The following is a 19,143-nucleotide window of genomic DNA, read 5'->3' on the forward strand; positions in this document are numbered from 1 at the left end:
GGAAGTCCAACCCCTAATACCCGGAACCGGCTCCCCTCTGGTCACGTGATACGCGGATCCAAACAAACAGAAGGGGAACTTGGAGATTCCGAGGACCTGTGTGAGGTGCGGGGGGCAGCAGAGTCCTGTGGGGGTAAGCAGGGTAAACAAACGGGGGCAATAGGGGTGTAGAGGGTTGTCACGCGGAAGTAAGGGCATGGGGAGTAGATGGGTTATTAGGGGGTGTAGTCGGTAGAGTGGGTGGGCTACAGGAGGGTGACTGTTACTGTGTGGGGTGCAGTTGGTGTTTCTCCATATTGTGGGGTTACATTAGTGGCAGCTGTTGCTGTAGTGGTAATTACGCTGGGGGTCTGTGCTCACCTGTATTACATAACTACTCTGCTAATATATCCTGTCCTGTTGCCGTAGCGACCCATTATAGTGCAGCTCCAGGAACGGAAGCCTTTTCTCTGGTAGGGCGCATGCTGTTTTGGCGTGTAATAGTCTCACAGCGTGTATATGAGCGTTTTTAGTGCGCATGCGTCTTCATCTGCACGGGTTACATCCGTATTCACTGTCTTTTGCTCGTACAGAAAAAAACGCAAGAAGGCGCAGTTGATGTCCCTATTTGTTTTTACCGACTGTCTCCTGGCAGCGTGTGTAATAACGCAGTGAATGCGCACGCAACTGAGTGGGGGATTTCAGTCCACGATATGGACCAAAATAGGAAGTGCTGCGTTTTTAAAATTTATTTATTTTTTAATGTTTAGGTTTTTTTTGTAATACGACCAGATAGCGTGTGAAACAAAAGCTCGTCTGAATATGTCAATGGGGTCTATGCTGTGCTTATAACGTACAGAAAATGCATCCCTGTGGATGTGCCTTTAGGGGAGGACCTAACACAGGCATAGTACATAGTACGGCCAGCATAAACCCCATTGATTTGCATTTGAAACATGCGTATAAAAGGGCATACGCATAAAAAACGTACTATATACGCGCATGCACACTGCGAAAACGGTGTGATTCTCATGCATCGAAATTGCATACACCTGTGGATATGAGCAGTTAGATAGGAGGGTTGCAGTTTAGTACAGGAACTTCCCATTTGTAGCGTGACCCTGGTTGGTGGCAGCCCCCCACCCGCACAGTGAAGATGTAGGTGGGAGCTGCTGCGGCAGGAAATGTGGATTGTGTGTAACTACTGATTCTCTCTTATTAGGAGACATGTGGGACCGGAGATGCTATGAAGAAGATGACCATTGCCTGCACTGATGTTGTACGTTATCGGTGAGGCTTTATTCCTTCCCCGTGGGTACGGAGAATAGGGATGTAGAAATGGAGTGTCCGTTTTGCAACCCTGTTCAGTTTTTTGGGGGGCATTTCAGACATATCTGGACTTTTGTTTCTAATGCGCTTTCCTTTGTCTTCGGCAGGCAGTGTCACGGGCTTAATGTGTGTGCTCTTGGTCACCATTAAATTCCTGTTTGAGTTAAGTTCCCGCGTCCTAACTTTCTGGCATCATGAGGGACGGGAACGTGGCACAGAGCGTACCATCTACAACTATGTGCGAGGAAAATACCTGGAACCACGCTCCTGCCAGGTGTCCTGGGACTGGAATGAGCCCTGTGAGGTGGGCCAGTCTATGGGATTCCGAGTACACGTAAGAACCTCATGTCTTGTTTCTTTGCCCTCTGTCCAGTCTTCTCTACTGTCTTTGGTCTAACTGCTTTGTGTTGTTGTCATTTCCCCAGTTATTTCATAGGAACGGACATCCCTTCCCTGCAAGTGGCACGGTCGCTCTACGAGTTCGCATTACACACACAGAGTTGTCACTTGAGGTTCCGGTGACTCTGGAGGTGGTCCAGGACCCCATGAGGAATGTGGTTAAAGCGGCTTTTACTGTTAGGCGATCTGGGAGATATCAGATCAGCATTAGTGTCGGTGGCCTCAGTGTTGGGAATAGCCCTTACTATAAAGCCTTCCACCCAGGTAAGAGACTCCTGTGGGGACCTGGGTGCTGAGTATTTGTGTTGCAGGAATGTCATACCATCTCTATTTCTTGTAGGTATGGTTGTTCCAGCTAAGACATACATTGTTTGCCACTTCTCCACTCTGGTTTTGACGTGTGGGGAGCAGCACACGCTACAGATTGCTCCACGGGACCAGTATGGAAACGCAGCCAGCGACAGTGTAAAAGAACTAGACAGCTATACTCTAAGTCTCAGTGAGGTGAGTGCCCTGACCGCTCTCTGCCCCCATCATTGCATCTCCTCTAGATATATGAAAAGGCTATGGTTACACAGCGGCTTTAGATGTGACATGTCACGTGGCCAATGATTGTACTATGGCCTTGTTGCATCACATCCTAAAGTATGCCCAACAATTAATCAGGTTTGGCCAAAGTCAACTAAAGGAAGGTTGTGGCTCTTCTCTTCTAGCTTGGAGTGGTGGGAATGGCTGATGGCTGTTGCCAGACAACGGTCTGCCATGGAAAACAAAACAGAGTTCTGATGCATCTGACTTTACTCCAGATGGGATGTTTCCAGGCCATTCTGCGCTACCAAGGACGTCCAATAAGCAATGGACACTTCAACATTATTGTCCTGAGCGGTGAGGTTCTTCCTGTGGACGTAGATAACTTGCTCACTGCTCGTTATTTCTAGTCGTTGTTCATTGCCTCTGTCTCCATCTTTTGACTATATGGTGTCTTTTGTGTTCTAGATGCTGAGAAGGCAGCAGTGGATAATAATGTGGCACGTTCGGGAGTAGGAGTCTTTTTTGAGGGCTATCTATATCCGCCTTCTAGTCCACCTAATGTTTCTGGTCAACCGAATCCCTCCTCCCCCACACAGAAAGAGGACAGCACCTCAATGTTTACAGGCACTGCCCTAGATAGGATGAAAAAGCCGAAGAAGGTGTATTTCTACATCTCCCCGAAGGTGGGTGGGTAAGGGGTGGAAGCAGCGGCACCCTCTGTCTGCACTTTTGTTCTGATCCTTGTGTTTTTTCTCCTGCAGCAACTCTCCATTAAAGAGTTTTACTTGAGGATAATTCCTTGGCGGCTCTTCACTTTTCGAGTGTGTCCTGGCACCAAGGTGGGTTGTGGTTTTCTTACTTCTAGTGTTTTTACTTTGCTGTGCACCTCTTATGTATTTAGAAACTGGGGATTTCGTAAGTTTTTAAAGAGGTTTTTCTGGGACTTAAAAGGAATATTTTCGCTGGCTCAGAAATACCTACCATAAAGGAAAAACACATACTCGCCTTCTCTAGTGTCTCCCTGTCCAGTGCTGCAGCCCCTGTGCATGCTGCTCTAAACCTGGAAGATGCCGGGGGGTGGCCATGTCCCATGCATTGTGCACAAGACCGCTCAGCCGGTCACTGGCCTAAAGGCTCAATTACATGACAAGACAATCTAGAGATGATTTTGCATAAAGTGTAATGGGCACTAATGTCCATTAGCACTTTATTAGCTTCATTTGCATGCAAATGAGCCCCTGGGAGATGCTTGCAGAACTCAGCAGGTGGTCTGAACTCTGCAATCAGCTCCTTTGTTCTCACATGGGCTATCGGCTGAATACAATGTAATCAGCTGCTCCTGTGCAGAATACAGTGCACAGTATGTGTTATCTACTCTTTTGGTTAAATGATGAATTTAAAGCTCACCTTAAAATCATCGTTCAGGCGAAGAGTGAACTATGGTAGTATTTACACACAATTATCGCTTATATGCCATCGTTTGAACAAATTTTGAGCGGTAATTGTTGCGTGTAAATGAGGCTTTAGCGGTGATTCCTCCATGGCTACTGAATTCTTTGGCTGACCATACAATGTATGGCACGTGACCACCTGCCTTATGGCCTTTTCTTGGTACCAAGTGGTAGGCATCTGGGCTGCAGTCCTGGATGGTGAGCTGCTGGAACAAGTGAGAATGTTTGTTTTTCTTTATTTTGTACAGCCTGTGAATTGTTTTTTAAGTCCCAGAAAACCCATTTAAGAGCCCTGATATTATTTGAAGATGTTGTATACGACTGTCTGCTAAAGTTGGTTTTGTGATACCAGGAGAGACCTCTACGCCCTACAATTAACTGGATCAGTCCTATTGCTATATGTGGATGCTGAGATCAGTACTTGAGGTGGGGGGTGCCAAGTGTGAGGGGGATGCCGAGTAGAAGGGTTCTCATTCTTTCATACAGATCACTTTGGCAGTGAATTCCAGCCGGTACAAAGCTTTATAGGAGGGTTGATTCCTGTCAGTATCTGTGGATGATGTGTAATTCAGTTGTGGAGCCTCATGATCAGGGAGGGGCTATGTTTCATCTAGATTCCTAAATCTCTGTCTTTTCCCCAGTTTCTGTACCTGCCTCCGGACCCCCTGCATGGCCTTCTTTCCTTACAAGTTGATGATGGGTTGCAGCCTCCTATAGAGATCAGTTGCAAAGACCGAAACATCATGGCTGCCACATTCACCCGGTTCCTGCACTTGAATATAGGTAATGAAGCAATGGATGATTCGGGGCCCAATGTAGTGAACATGTTCTAGTGGCGAAGGAGTGTGGCTGTTTAACAATGCTGTGTCTTGTGTGTGTCTTAGGGGGATCTGAGACTTTCCAGGACAAAGTCAGTTTCTTCCAAAAGGAGCTGAAATTAATTCATTGTAAGAAAAATCGCAATAAAATCACGCTGAGAGTCAACAGGCACTCGCTGCTGGAAACTGTGAGTACTGCTCTGCCATACTGAATCCCCCTTTATTCCCTTTTACAAATACTGATTAGTTCCAGTCTCTTCCTACAGTCACTTCGAGCAACAAGAAACTTTTCTGCCTCTGACTGGAGCAAAAGCTTTGAAGTGATCTTTCAGGATGAAGAAGGTGAGTGTTGTCTTTGTGTGCTCACAGGTAATGGGAGATGGCCAAATAGGTTTCCCTGTTCTCTACTATGTTTCTACTCACACTTTCTGACACTTTCACTCATTTACACTCTGTCATTTCTCACGCTTTCTCCTTCTCATTATAATTTTTGTCACTCACATGGTTCATCTCTTTGGCAGCTCTTGACTGGGGTGGACCGCGTCGGGAGTGGTTTGACCTGATCTGTAAAGTTCTGTTTGATACAAATAACAAACTTTTCACTCGATTTAGTGACACAAGCCAAGGCCTAGTAAGTAATCACTGTGCAGTAAGTTGTGTACACATCTCTGTCTGTCTCCATGTCTACCTCTGTGCAACATTGTCATTGATCCATTATAGTCAGTGGATGTTTATCTCCTCTTCTAGGTACATCCCAATCCATGTCGTCCACCCGGGTTACGCATGAAGTTATATGAGTTTGCCGGTAGGGTGGTAGGAAAATGCCTGTTTGAATCATCTCAGGGAGGAGGCTATGAGCAGCTGGTGAGGGCCCGATTCACACGTTCCTTCCTGGCACAGATCATTGGACTCCGTATGCACTATAAGGTATAGCGGAATATCCAATAGTGTCACATTTTATCAGTTCTGTGGGATGGACTGAATAGATGCTGTCTCAGAGAGAATTACTGGTTACTCAAAGCCCAGTATATGTCTTCTTTCTATCAGCCATCTGCTTATTCCATATCCCACAGCAATGCCCCTTCCCAGTATATGTCTGGCTTTGGAGCACCCACAAGACTCAATTCCCCCCCCCCCCCCCCCAACCTTTTTTTTTTTTCCCCCTGCAGTATTTTGAGACCGACGACCCTGACTTTTTCCAGTCGAAGGTTCTCTACATTTTAACCCATGATGTGTCTGAAGCTGACCTGGTGTTTGCTGAAGAAAAATATGGACGTGGGGGTCATCTGGAAAAGGTCAGTGCTAATATGTGGAATGGTGAAACTATCTGGGAGAGATACTGACACGATCTGTGATTAATGCTACATTTACACGGACGACTGTTGTCTAAACGAGCGCGCAAGCGGGTGACGTCACCACTAGTTATTTGTGCTCTTGCAGAACATTAAGACAGGCAGACCACCGCTGAGTATCACTCCGTGTTACACATTCTATGTAAAACACTAAGCAGGAAGCGTTTAGACGCAGCAAGATGTGAGCAAATCAGTGATGGTTTATATGCTAGTTGAAAGTGAGAGACAAACAAACTGTAAACTAATAGTGCACGATGGCTTTGCATTTAAATGTGAAGATTATCGTGCTTTTTCGTTGGTATGAATAATTTGTTTGCGACTATCATTACAGGTAAATGGCCCTTAATAATAGGGAGGGAATGTGGCAGCCGCCTCTATGTACATGACATCATGTGGCAGCTGCCCATCCATACGTTGCATATACATGACAAGCTCTGTTTGTGTATAACATAGACATGACATCACATGGCTCTCTTCTTTACTTTTTCTTTGCCGTTGCAGATGGTGGAGCTGATATCTGGGGGCGCTAATATACCAGTCACGAATGACAATAAGATCTATTACCTAAACCTCCTGGCACAGCATCGTCTGTGTAATCAGGTACGAGAGGAGGTGGAGCATTTCCTGAAAGGTGAGTTGATGGGATTTCTTTGTGAGGAATGTGTGCTGCTATTTAACCTGTTCTGACCTCTGCCTCTTATCTCAGGACTGAATGAGCTAGTACCCGACAATCTGCTTGGCATATTTGATGAGAATGAACTGGAGGTAAGAATGGGGCTCAACTTGTAATAGAAAATTAATATATCATTCTAAGCATTGTAAAATGTTTAATTTCTGTTACTTTTATGGCTCCCAACATATTTTGCAGCCCTGTAGAGAGTTTTTTTCAATTCTGTCCCTGTCCCCAAAGGGGCTCCAATGTCACACATACTCAATGGCTAGTAATCAGTATATTATTTTAGCGTGATGTAACATTGGTGTAACATTGTCGGGGATATCACACACCTTCACCTCGTAGCCTGGTGTCAGGGAAATTCTGCGTACAGCACCAATCGGGCCCACCCCAATGCCCCGTTGCCGGCGGTAAAGAAGAATCACCACACACTGAGGTCTGGTATAGTTCCTCACACGGGGAGTAACTGCACACTTTATTATAGATTACATGGGGCTTTATACCCCTTATCACGTCACTAGAAATGTGTAACTGTTCTTATTGGCCCAAATCCATGGCATAACCATATACGTGATGTCCGCAGTTCCGCCTGAGGCAGTGTTAGTCACATAAGCAGTCGTTATCTAGATAAGCTGATTCTGGGAAAACAGCCAAGCACGTGGCCTTCGTATCCGGTTCTGTATCATCTCTGAATTTCTGGACACATCTCTCTCAGCCTTGCAAAGCCTTGGCATATCTGATATGATTTTTAAGGTTACATATTAAGTTTTTTGCATTTTAGCATTGCATAGAACTTGCATACAGGTATAAAAGCATAAAAACATATACCCTCAGACTGGCCGTTATTATTTATACCTCTGTAATTTATACATCATATCTGTCTGTACCCTGTTTCACCAAAAATAAGCCCTACCCCGATTTTTCAAGATTTTCTGGGAGGCTTGAAATATAAGCTCTACCCTGAAAATAAGCCCTAGCTGCATTACATTAAGAAATAGGAACTCATTACTTAGCAGGCTCGGTCCAGGTCCCTCCAGCTGCTCTCTGTAGCTTCGCCGCGCTTTTTGCAGTCCTCGGCCGCCCACAGAAGATCACTTCCTGGTTATGGGATTCATAAATCCCACCTTCAGGAAGTAATGGCTCTGATTGGTTTATTGAGCCAATCAAAGACATCGCTTCTTGGAGGCGGGAGGTACCTGGACCAAGCCTGCTAGGTAAGTATAATAAGACATTCCCTGAAAATAAGACCTAGTGCCTCTTTTGGGGCAGAAGTGAATCTAAGACAGGGTGTTCTTTTCGGGAAACATAGTAGTTGCATATTATTTGTACTTGGCCATGGTTGCAGCCTCTGCCTTCTCATTCTCCGGCAGGGTTGATGTCTTGGCTTTCAGCTCACACTTCAGAACCGATTTAATGTTCTTGTGTTATCTGCAGCTCCTTATGTGTGGTACCGGACACATTGCTGTACAGGACTTCCAGGCTCATGTTGTGGTAATTGGAGGATCATGGCATTTCCGGGAAAAGGTAAGGGTTAGAGACCCCTCCTTGCTATACCCACTTTTCTATTTTTACATCTGTATGAGAAGTCAGTTGGTAGTGATAATGTCAGGGTAAACTCACACCAGCAGATACAGAGGTGGATACCTCATTACGGAATATGCTAGGGAGATATTGCTCATACTGGTCAGGTTCGTTCTCGTTTCTGCCCCTTCGCACTAATCGAAACTGGGTGGCTTGTGATTACTTTTCAGAGCTAACAACCTCAGTCATTCTTTTTTCCTTAGCAACCTGGCACTATACAATTAACTTCATATGTTGCTTTTAAACCATACCCATCCTTGTAGGCGAGTTATCCGGATGAGCCATCTTGTGTATATTGGAGTAGTAGTCGTATATCAGAACACAATGTCACCTGTATATATAGTGTTCAGCAGCGTCTAGTTCTGCAGGGTTCTTTCTTTGGCAGTTTTTCCTGAGCTAATTCCGAGATGTCGCAGACACTACCTGCTTTACTGTTCTCCCACACTCAAAAGCACTGCACTCCAAACCCATAGTTCTGTGTATGCATGTAATAAACCCACAGACAGTTCTGATCCGTGTCCTCGGTGAGTGCCCTAGCTTCATTATTAGCAATCAGACTGCTGAATACCCCCTCCCTCAGATACAACAGCACAGTATTTGGGATATTCTATATTATACACTGAGATAAGTTGCACTGCTGTCAGTCACTGGTGTGAGATTGTGTAATATTTACCAGTACACCCACGGGATAAAAATGTCAACTATTGCAGTATATCTCTTTTAGCGCAAGTATTCATAGCTCTGGTCACATCGCTGGAATAGTGGCTGTTCAGTGAGTAACGGTACCTGTACACGGGATGACAACTGATAAGTCGCTAGTTGTTTTGTTTCAGCTTACAAAAAAAAAAGACTGACTTTACACCCGATGACTTTTGACCAACCAGCGATTATTTTATTAATTTTTTTTTTGTAAGCTGAAACAAAACAACTAGTGTCGGTGGCCATGCTTACACTGAACGACTATCGTTCAAGCAACTACTAGGCCAAGGTCATCCTGTACATGGAGATCCCCTCTATGAACGACATCTTGGCAAGCAACTAATGAACAACCATCACTTTGTGTAAAAGCAACCTAACGACTGTCGATCGTATGCTTCAGTGCCTTTTCTGAGGCCCTTAGGCATATTTTTTATTTTGAGTCACACAAGTTATGTTTAAACCATAGCGGTACTTAATATGCCTCTGCTGACCTCAGGAGCTGTAATAGTGAGTCTTGCAAGGTTTCCCCATTTATCCAGAGGTTGAGGTGCTACTCCTGCTCCACCATGACATAATCTCCTGACCTCTGTCATTGTGCCGCCCATGTAGGTTATGAACTGGTTCTGGGCCGTCGTCTACAGCTTCACTCAGGAGGAATTGGCCCGTCTGCTACAGTTCACTACAGGCTCCTCTCAGCTGCCTCCAGGGGGCTTCGCTTCTCTGTGTCCAAGTTTTCAAATCATCGGAGCCCCCGCTCATGGCACCTTGCCCACAGCTCACACCTGGTAAGTGCCACCTGAGAATGGTGAGGGATAGCTCCATATTCCCCTGAAAGCACTCCGTCTTATGAAGTCTGTTACTAGCTGGTGGAGATGTTTACCTGCAAATTTTACTTATCAGCACTAAAGGTTGGAGCCTCAGATTTAACCTATCACCTTGATTCTTGCGCTGGGCCCTGACCTTCTGTTTCATCCCAACGATCAGGACCATAAACATTCCTGTCCTAGCTCTGGCTTTATCTGGTATAATCTCTCAACTCCTGCATCCGTAAGTCCAGACTTGATAGTAAATGATATCATAGCACTGACACTGCAACCCTCACTAAACCCTAGATGGAAGAAGAATAGTTTCAGTTCCTGCAAAGGCTCTGGTGCTGTACAAAGGGCAAATTGTCACACTGATTTATAGGCACTGTGTCATCTGCCAGCAGGACAGTTAAATCGTCAACATTGTAAAAAGAAGCACGTAGAAGTAGTTGGAATTAAATGAAACTTTATATTTGTGATTTGTAATGTTGAAATAAGTAAGTGTTTACAATATCAAAGCAAAAGTATAATTTCTAGTGGAAAACTGAATACTTAAAGGAAGACTTTAGTACCCTGTTGGGCCACCTCTAGCTTGGACAGGCGGGCATGGAGGCATACGGATTCCGTATGGTGTCTTGAGGCATATCTGTCCACATTAGCTATAACTGAGCCTCTAGATTGTGCAAACTTGAAGGCTGTTGGAAGTTGGTGTCTCAGATGGTCCCATATATGTTCTATTGGTGATAAATCTGGGCGGCCACGGAAGTGTGACAATGTAGTGGAGGCATTCCTGTGCCCCCCCCCCCCCCCCCCCTTGCTGTGTGCGGCCGAGCATTATCCTGCTGGAAAATGCCTCTTTGGTGTCCTGCCATGAGAGGAGCACACGTGGCTGCCGGATGTCTGAAACATATTGTTGAGCGGTCATTGTCCCTTGTACTACTACTAGGGGTCCATCGGCATAGGCCCATCACACCAGCAGTGTGCCGCTCCACAGCAAAGGCAGGATTGAGGAGTTCACCCAGAGGTCTCCAGATACAAACATGGCCATTATCAGGGCCCAAACTAAACCTGGATTCGTTGCAGAAGACAACCCGGTTCCACTCCATAGTAGTCCAGTTTTGTCGTTCACGACACCACTACAAACTAAGGTGATGGTGGGTGTAAAATGCAGTGCACATAATATCCTTCAGCCAAGTGCCTAGAAATAGTTTTCAATAGACACATGGTGTAACTATGGTGCTACCTTTCTTTGGATGGCGGACAATGAAACAGGTGGAGCTGCTCCTGCTTGTCGGATGATCCTCTCTACTGGTGATCTATGGATTGCGTCCTGAGCCCCGTCGCCTTTCACTGGTCCTTACATCTTCTAACAGTCTAGTCAGGGCGGGCATTTCGCTGATACGAGCATCCAGCTTCTTGCATTCCAGTAACGCATCCCCTTTCAAACTCTGTTAACTGGGCTAAGTCTCTACTTCATAGAGGCATGTCTAATGGTCAACAAGCGCTGCACAAGTAGAAAAAGATGTCCACTACACACAAGTAGCCTTTTTAAGGACCTTTTACATGGGCAGAATTTTCTGCATTCCCCACTACAAGCCATAATAAAAGCAGATTTTTCATCCGCATGGAATCTGTATTTTTTTAATCTAATTGTTAAAGGGAATGTAACTGCAATAATATTTTGCCATCTGCGCTCTGCTTCATTATTTTCATCCCCGGTAAATAAATCCGTAAGAACTTATGGTGCTGATTATATGTAGGAGACAAAGAGACAATTCTATGGATTGTGAAAGTAGGTGAAAAACCAGGCATTATGTCTTCCCTATCCACACTAAATGACGTCAAATGCAAGCATGAATTATTTTTTCTAATTCTATTTTAAAAAACCCTGTGATTCACTGCAGTCGTACAAAAGTAGAGTTTTTAGCGGTTCCTCTGACTCGACTAGTGATAGGAGCGAGATTTTCCCACTAGAACAACAGATACCAATAGTTTCCTCCTTGCATTTTTTTTTTTTTTAAGGGATCTGCCCTCAGAATCCACTTTAGAGGCAAGACGTTTGTGTGGGAGGCTCTTATGAATTGCAATGAACACGCCACACACCCTCCTTCTCCTTGCCAGAGAATTTGGGGGGGATGACCATTTTTAAAATGTGTCTCCTGCAGGAGGGCAATTGGAACCCCTTTTTTATGCAGATGAGGCAGAATTTGACCCCTCTTGGCAAGACTATTCAGGCTTCTGATATTATAGTTGCAAAAGAAAGGCTAGCCATCGGGGTAATTCAGTAGCGTTAAGGGGTAACGCCAGGCCCTAGAATATGATGCATTGGAAAGGCAGTAGATGGAGAGAGAAAGAAAAGAGGCTAGAAACCAGAGTGAGGGGTAAGGGTTAAAGACGAGGTGATAGAAGACACACATTCTGTCGATTGAGTTGCGGAAACCCAATCTCACAAGGTGGGTAACTGATCTAGGTCAGATACCGTCGGCACCGGAGTGGCGTCGACCTGGTAGGGAGTGAGATTGAGCATAGCAGACTCGAGCCCTCCGCCGCCCCACCAATATTTAGTAAAATCAGAACAAGTACAACGCTGTAACTGGCACAAGTCTTCCAACTGAGATGGCGACACTTCTTCTGATAGGCCTCTCAGATGCAGGGTATTGCGCCGATGACCTTTCTTAAGATCGTCAAGATGCGACAGAATGTCCGCCATTTGTAGGGCTTGTGTGTTTATAACTTGGCTTTGGGCATTAAGTGTAGAGAAAACTTTATCCTGGGACTCCTCCACAGAGCTCAGGCGATTACCCACATACTTGAGCACAGGTTGTAAGAGGGACAAAGTTTCCTTATGCAACGCCTCCAGTTGCTGAAAGTCACTTTTTGTTAGGAGAGCTCTTAAATGCTCCTTCCAGTCCCACTCTTTATTAGTAGAAGGATCATAGGAAACTGTGGTAGTAGCAGCTGCTGCAATGTGTCTCCTGCTTGACCTCAGGTGATGCCTCAGGGCTTCCAGCTGTAGAAGACTGAGTGGCACAAATATTCCCACTAGAGCCCTGTAGCTGGGTTGCATGGACAGCTTTGTAGGGGCTACTAGAGCCCAGTGCAGCTCCTGGCTGAGGCTCTGCCGTCTGGATGCGAGTAGACCATGAGGGACACTGCTGCTCTTGCTCTTAATGGAGTGATGGGCACACTGGGGGATTTGCAGCTCTTATCTGACCCGTTGGTGTGTGTCTATCCCAGGTCCCCAGCTCCTGGTCTCTCCTCCCAGATGCTGCCGGCTGTTTTAGGTGCCGGGCGCACGTGGTCTTGTTTGCAGGAGCCGCCTGACCGTGGACTCTGAAGTACCGCTGGGTCATCTGCGGCTCTCCTGCAGCTTGCCGGTGCCTCTCCTTTTCCCCATCTGGCCTCTGGTGGTATCCTGGTGTCCCTTGTATGCGGTCAGGCAGGTGGATGCAGCGGGAGCTCTGCCGGAGTGCTTCTTACTCTGACATCCGCAAGCTCCGCCCCCCCCCCCCCCCCTCCATTTTAGCACTTTTGATTCATTTTCCCTATGATTACTAACTGATGATTAGTCAATCAATGGGTCATAATGAAATGTGGCATCATTAACAGGCTCCCACGTGCTATGTACAAACACGTCTCCTTTCTGGCTGTCGTTCAGCAAATGAAACGCGCTGTCTTTGTTATTCTTCAAGCGGCTCTGCAGCTGTCAGTCGTGTGACACTCAACATCTCAAATCTGACAGTCCCGAGTTTGCTGTAGAGCCTCGGCAGCTCTAAGGGATGTGTGACACTCAGCAGCTAAGGTCCGGCAGGCCTCAGATCGCTCCAATGTCTTGCCAGTTTTGAGAGACTTGTGGCGGTCAACATTTAGGGTTCGGCAGACCTGAGATTGCTCCAATATCTCTGTAGCTCTAAGAGATGCATGACGCTCATAATCTAAAGTCCGAGGGGCCTGAGACTGCTCCGGGGTCTCCACTGCTCTAAGAGCAGCTAATCTTCCAGCTTGTTGATGGCCTCTTGCCTTAGCGCGGTCATCAGATTCTTGGGTTCTAGTAATTTTCGCAGCTCGAGCTCTGCTAGAGCGATGAACTAGATCTGATTTGCGCGGCATATTAAAAGAAGACCAAAAAATAGATAGGAAATATGATTGTCAAAAGGAAACCATTTCTTATACAGCTGAGGTAAAATAAAAGCTGCACTGTGATTGGTTGGTATTTGTTATACTGCTGAGGTGAAATAAAAGCTGTGCTGTGATTGGTTGCCATGGGCACCACAGATTTTCTTTTAAATCTCAATCCATGTTAATGTGCCTTTCGTTCACGTTGTAAGGCAAAATCTGTCCGTTTGTGTCGCCAGGTTTTCTGTCAGGAGCTCTCTGGACTCGGCTATAATTAGAATGTCGTCCAGGTAGGGGACTATGAGAATCGACCTCTGCCTCAGGTAGGCTGCCACCTCCGCCATGATCTTCGTGAAAATGCGGGGTGCAGAGGAGATTCCGAAGGGCAGGCATCTGAATTGGAGATGTCTTGTCTTCTTGCCCATCTCTATCGCGAATCTTAGGTATTTTTGTGAGTCTTTGTGGATAGGTACATGGAAATAGGCGTCCTTCAAGTCGATTGAAGCCATATAGGCTCCCTTGGGGATCAACCTCGTTGCTGACGTGATTGACTCCATCCTGAACTTTTGGTATTTGACAAAGATGTTCAGGGGTTGTAGATTTATTATCATGCGCGTGCCCCCCCCCCCCCCCCCCTGGTTTTTCTATTAGGAAGAGTCTGGAGTAATGCCCCCAGGTCTCTTCCCTCTGTGGCACAAGGGACACTGCTTTTAGCTGTTGTAGGTCCCGAACCGCCTGCTGTAGCGGGTGCAGCTGTTGCGCTGGGCCTCTGGTAGTGACATATCTTCTCCTGGGGAGGGATACTAGTTCGATTCTGTATCCCTGCTGCAGGATCTGCGGGATCCATGGGCTCCTGCACACTGAGGCCCACCGATCCGCGAAGCCCTGCAGCCTCACCCCCACTGGGATGGCGTCAGGGCTTCTGCTTGGCCGGATCCCCCTGGTGCGGGTTAAAGAGGAAATTCCTCCCTCTGCCTCCCTTGGGGTAACTCCAGCGGCCCGTCTTGCCCTTGCCTCTGTATGGTTCCTGCTGCTGGGCTGGGGCCCGGAAGAAGGTCTTCCCTTTATATTGTTTCTCTTCCGGGAATCCTTTCTTTTTGTCTGATGCCTTTTCTAGGATCTTGTCCAGATCCGGACCGAAGAGGAACTGGCCGTGAAAAGGGAGCGAACATAATTTGCTTTTTGAAGCCAGGTCGCCTGACCATGACTTCAGCCACAGAACTCTCCTGGCAGAGTTGGTTAGGGCCGTTGTTTTGGCCGAGAGTTTTAATGACTCCGCCGCTGCGTCTGCCAAAAAATTAGTGGCCATTTTCAGTATAGGGAGGGAATCTATAATTTGCTCCCTCGGTGTTTTATTTGAAATATGCAGCTCCAGCTGCTCTAGCCATACCCCCCAGGGTTCTAGCGGCACACGTGGCTGCGACCCCTGGTCTGAGTGTACTGGCGGCTGCCTCCCAGGATCTTCTTAATCGGCCCTCTGCCTTCCGATCCATTGGGTCTTTCAGTTGTGTGGCGTCTTCAAAGGGCAAGGTTGTCCTTTTCGCCACCTTAGCCACTGGGACGTCCACTCTGGGTATTTCTTCCCAGCTTGAGCATACCCCCTCAAACGGGTAGCGTCTCTTAACTCCCTTAGAGGAGAAGGATCCCCTGTCGGGTTTTTTCCACTCTTTATATATCAATTTGGATATATTGTTGTGGACTGGGAAGGTATGTTTTCGCCTCTCCCCCAATCCCCCAAAGACCTCGTCTTGTATGGTGCGGGGTTCCTTGGGTTCTTCCATCTTTAACGTCGCTCTAACGGATTTAATAAGCTCTGTTAGATCTTCTCTATGGAAGAGGTATTTTTTTATAGTCCTCTTCTTCTGAGGACTCCTTGAGCACCAACTCTTCTGGTTCTGATTCTGAACTCTCTTCAGAGTCTGAGTGCTCCTCTGGGCTATAAGCCTTCCTCCGGCGTTTCGCCCCTGATGCCGTTGGTGGCGTTTTTGGAGTCGTCAGGGCTGACCGTACTTCCTCTCGGACAAGCTTCCTGACGTCCTCGAGGAATCCCCCCGATTCCTCCTTGACTAATTTGGCTACGCATGTTTTGCATAAAGACCTCACATGCGAAGCTGGCAGTCTTGCGCCACATTCTGCGCATTTTTTCGCCTTGGATCTGGGAGGGGCATCGTTTTTATCCCCCTGGCAGATAAACGAGAAAATTTTTTGCGTATAAGGTTGCAACATTTACACATAACACACCGAATATGCATACCTTATTTTGCCCCACTGGCTACTTACGGTTGCTGCGGCTGAACATTCCGCAACCTCTGGTGCTGGAGCACTCATGTCTTAACGCTGGTGCTGCAGACACTCTTGGGGCAAAAGCCCTATACTCACAGAGTGGCTTTTAGTTGATCTGCGCGATCTTCTCTCAGGTTCCTTTTGAATTTGGCGCCTTTAATTTTTAGCCCCACCCCCTCCGCGCTCCGGCCGAGCCCGTCGCGATGACGTCATCGCGCTCGTCACGTGCCGCGGCGCCCCGACCCCCCTCCGTGCTCGTTAAGGGGAAGCAGGAAGCGCCGTGCTCGGTCCTAAGCCGGCGTCCGAGGAGAGCTGGGACCCGCTTTGAACCCCCCATGGGCCGCCGCGGGAGGAACCTGGCCCGGGGGAACCACCCCATGTGGCGCCCCCGGAGTCGTTCTGCAGGAAGGGAGGGCAGGCTGGACCACTGCCCTCCGATCCGCCGGTAAGGATTTCAGGCTGGCGTCTCCACCAGCTCCTCTCGGTGATCCTGCCTCCTGGCAGGACAGGAAAACACTGAGGAAGGGGGGACGGGGGGGAGATTTTAACCTCTCGGTGTGTTCCTGTCCTATCAGGAGGAAGGTGATCTCAGGTGGTGCTGTCGTGGAGACGACCTGGGAAAAACAACTTTGAAAGCACCCTCCGTTTAGCAATCTGTTTGAACTTGGTCCTCAGATACTTGACGATCTCACAGTTGAGCTTTGAGGCTCATTGTGCAACATTTCCAAGAACACTCAAGGGCCAGCGGTATGGTGGGTGCAGTCATACAAGAGCAGTTGTGTACACAGTGTGACGCTGCTTTGCAGTGTAGTGTGCAGTCCTAGAGAGGATTGTGTGTACAGTGTTTGACGTTACTCTCCCATAATGTGTCACTAACTTGAACGCTTTCTTTCTTATAGTTTTAATCAGCTTTGTCTACCCACCTACGACTCCTATGATGAAATGCACAGAATGCTGAAACTGGCCATCAGCGAGGGCTGTGAGGGCTTTGGGATGGTCTGACAAGCCGTGGCTGAAACTTGCCCATTCCAGAAGTATCACTGTGGCCCTGCGTTACTTCACAGCTCAGGCAGCTGCCCCCTGAAGAGAGCAACTGAGGGCAAGAAGGTTGCCCTATAGATGCTGACACTGGAAGAGACTATCAGTATGGCAGCTCCAACAGTGGCAAAGGTGGTGGTGCCATAATCATCACAGATGTTTGGACTTTCCAGCATGCTCCCCCAGCAGAATGGCGCAGGTGGGGTGCTGTATAAGCAGACATCACAAGGCATTTTTTTTTTCGTTTCAGGTGGATTTCATATTTTGACTGTTATAAATCTGTTCTGTTAATTAAATCTTGTCTCCAGATGTCTGATTCACAATTAACAGTACGTCATAGTCTTGCGGAATACCCCACACCAAAGAAAAAAAGGAGGGGGGCAAGTAACATAGTATGTAAGGCCGAAAAAAGACATATTCATCCAGCCTATTACCCCCAATGTTGATCTAGAGCAGAGGTTTCCAAACTTTTTTGCCCCGTAGATCAGCAGGTTTTTTTTTTTCTTTGCTTCCTGTAGACCCCCTACCTGCCTAAGGCCAGCTTCACACACCTGCGGGATTCTCAGCAGAATCCCACCCTGTGCCCAGCCGGCATCTGCCCGTACCAGTCATTTTCTTTCTGTACTGTGGATGGTGTGCATGGCTTACTGCCTCACATGCGCAGTAGATTTAAAAAAAAAAAAGCTGCTTTTCCCATTGTGTAGCGATGACGCATAATCCCTGACCTTTCCGCAATGTAAATTGGGTTAATTTATGCTCATGTGGAGCTGGCCAAAAATTGAATCTTCCTTACCTTCTTAAATTCAAATGGGTTTGTACCAGCTGCCGATGCTGTTTACTTAGTTTTTTGTAGAGCGGTCAATTGTAGAAGAAAACATGTACAATTTTTCAGATCTTTATTGAAAAGACACAAATTGCAAGTAAATATTTGGATTTGGGACAAAACATATCAGAACCTAGTAAGATTCTTACATAAAATGACACAAATAATGCAGTTAATGGGAGGGATGAGCCGGATGCTCTGATAGCAATCGTTCAATATTTGGCTTCACATTAGTGAGGTACAATAATATTAGCGACCGTGCTAAAACCCCTTTCCATGAGGTATGAAGATAGAAAAGCTATCAAAAACTTTCTTGCAATAGTGCATAATGCAGGATAAGCAACAGGTACGGGCGCGATTCGTTGCTGCCGGTATGAAAACTTGTACAGACTTGCACATGAACATTGCACAAAACTTCTTGGGCTCTGGCACATCAAGTGAAAACTATGTGCAGTGGAAACTTTATAGGTAAATTAGCTACTGCGCAGGTCTGTTTCCTCTATCGCCAGAGCCCAAGAAGTTTTGCGTGAATTCTACATCCACAATTTTATGAGATATCAAAGCGGTAAGTAACTTATGTCTAGTATAAGTATTAGGCCTCCTTCACATAGGTGACACGTCCATGCCGATATCGCTGCGTCTTCTTGCGGCTATCTGCGATTTTGTACTATCACATGTGAGGATTTTCAGGGTGGGGGGGCTTGAAATACAAGCCATACCCCAAAAATAAGCTGTAGCTAAAGAAAAAAAAAAAGTATATATCACTTTTCCTGCACTGACCGGGACACTGCTGCAGCTTCTTCTTGGTTCAACCATTCATCGAGCACTGACAATGATTGGCTAAGCTGCAGCCAATCACAGCCAGCACTTCCAGGAGGCAGGGATTTTTGAATCACCGGCCAGATAAGATGATCCGTGCCGGGACCCAGGAAGATGTGGCCGGGCTGGACAGCATGTCTAAAGGTGATGTATGTGTATTTTTTTTCCTGCAGTTAGGGATTAGATTTTAGCTTTGACAGTAGCATTTGCTATCAAGGTTGCATCGCACAAAAAACGTGTTTTTGTGCGATGCAACGGAGAGGAAGGCTCTATAGGGAAACAAGGGCTACAAAACCTCACCAATCGCGGGCATATCAATGGATTCGTGAGTTTTGTGTCGGGCTGTTGCATGCTACAAAATGTTGCCTGTGTGAAGTAACCCATAGGCTTCTTATACATGCAATTTGTAGCAACGCTACAAAATCGCGCAACTTTATCGCCTCGGT

At 46.7% G+C, this 19,143-nt stretch overlaps 1 protein-coding gene across 2 annotated transcripts; it reads left to right on the top strand.

The window, feature by feature from the left end:
• Positions 1–2: 2 nt before the first annotated feature.
• AREL1 (apoptosis resistant E3 ubiquitin protein ligase 1) lies at positions 3–17,351 on the top strand. Of its 2 annotated transcripts, none has more exons than XM_066607678.1 (19): positions 3–105; positions 1,202–1,269; positions 1,416–1,642; positions 1,734–1,971; positions 2,048–2,211; positions 2,421–2,592; positions 2,704–2,921; positions 3,000–3,077; positions 4,331–4,472; positions 4,574–4,695; positions 4,774–4,849; positions 5,029–5,138; positions 5,255–5,434; positions 5,677–5,802; positions 6,361–6,490; positions 6,566–6,624; positions 7,967–8,056; positions 9,422–9,597; positions 16,917–17,351. In XM_066607678.1, exons 2-19 carry the CDS (start codon positions 1,254–1,256, stop codon positions 17,017–17,019), a joined length of 2,427 nt encoding a protein of 808 aa, XP_066463775.1. In that variant the 5' UTR covers positions 3–105; positions 1,202–1,253; the 3' UTR covers positions 17,020–17,351. The 2 variants fall into 2 exon arrangements, with proteins under 2 accessions (XP_066463775.1, XP_066463774.1); XM_066607677.1 differs by having other exon boundaries at positions 8–133.
• Positions 17,352–19,143: the final 1,792 nt, after the last annotated feature.

The sequence above is a fragment of the Eleutherodactylus coqui genome, chromosome 6 (assembly GCF_035609145.1).
Source record: "Eleutherodactylus coqui strain aEleCoq1 chromosome 6, aEleCoq1.hap1, whole genome shotgun sequence".
Classification (NCBI taxonomy): Eukaryota; Metazoa; Chordata; class Amphibia; order Anura; family Eleutherodactylidae; genus Eleutherodactylus; species Eleutherodactylus coqui.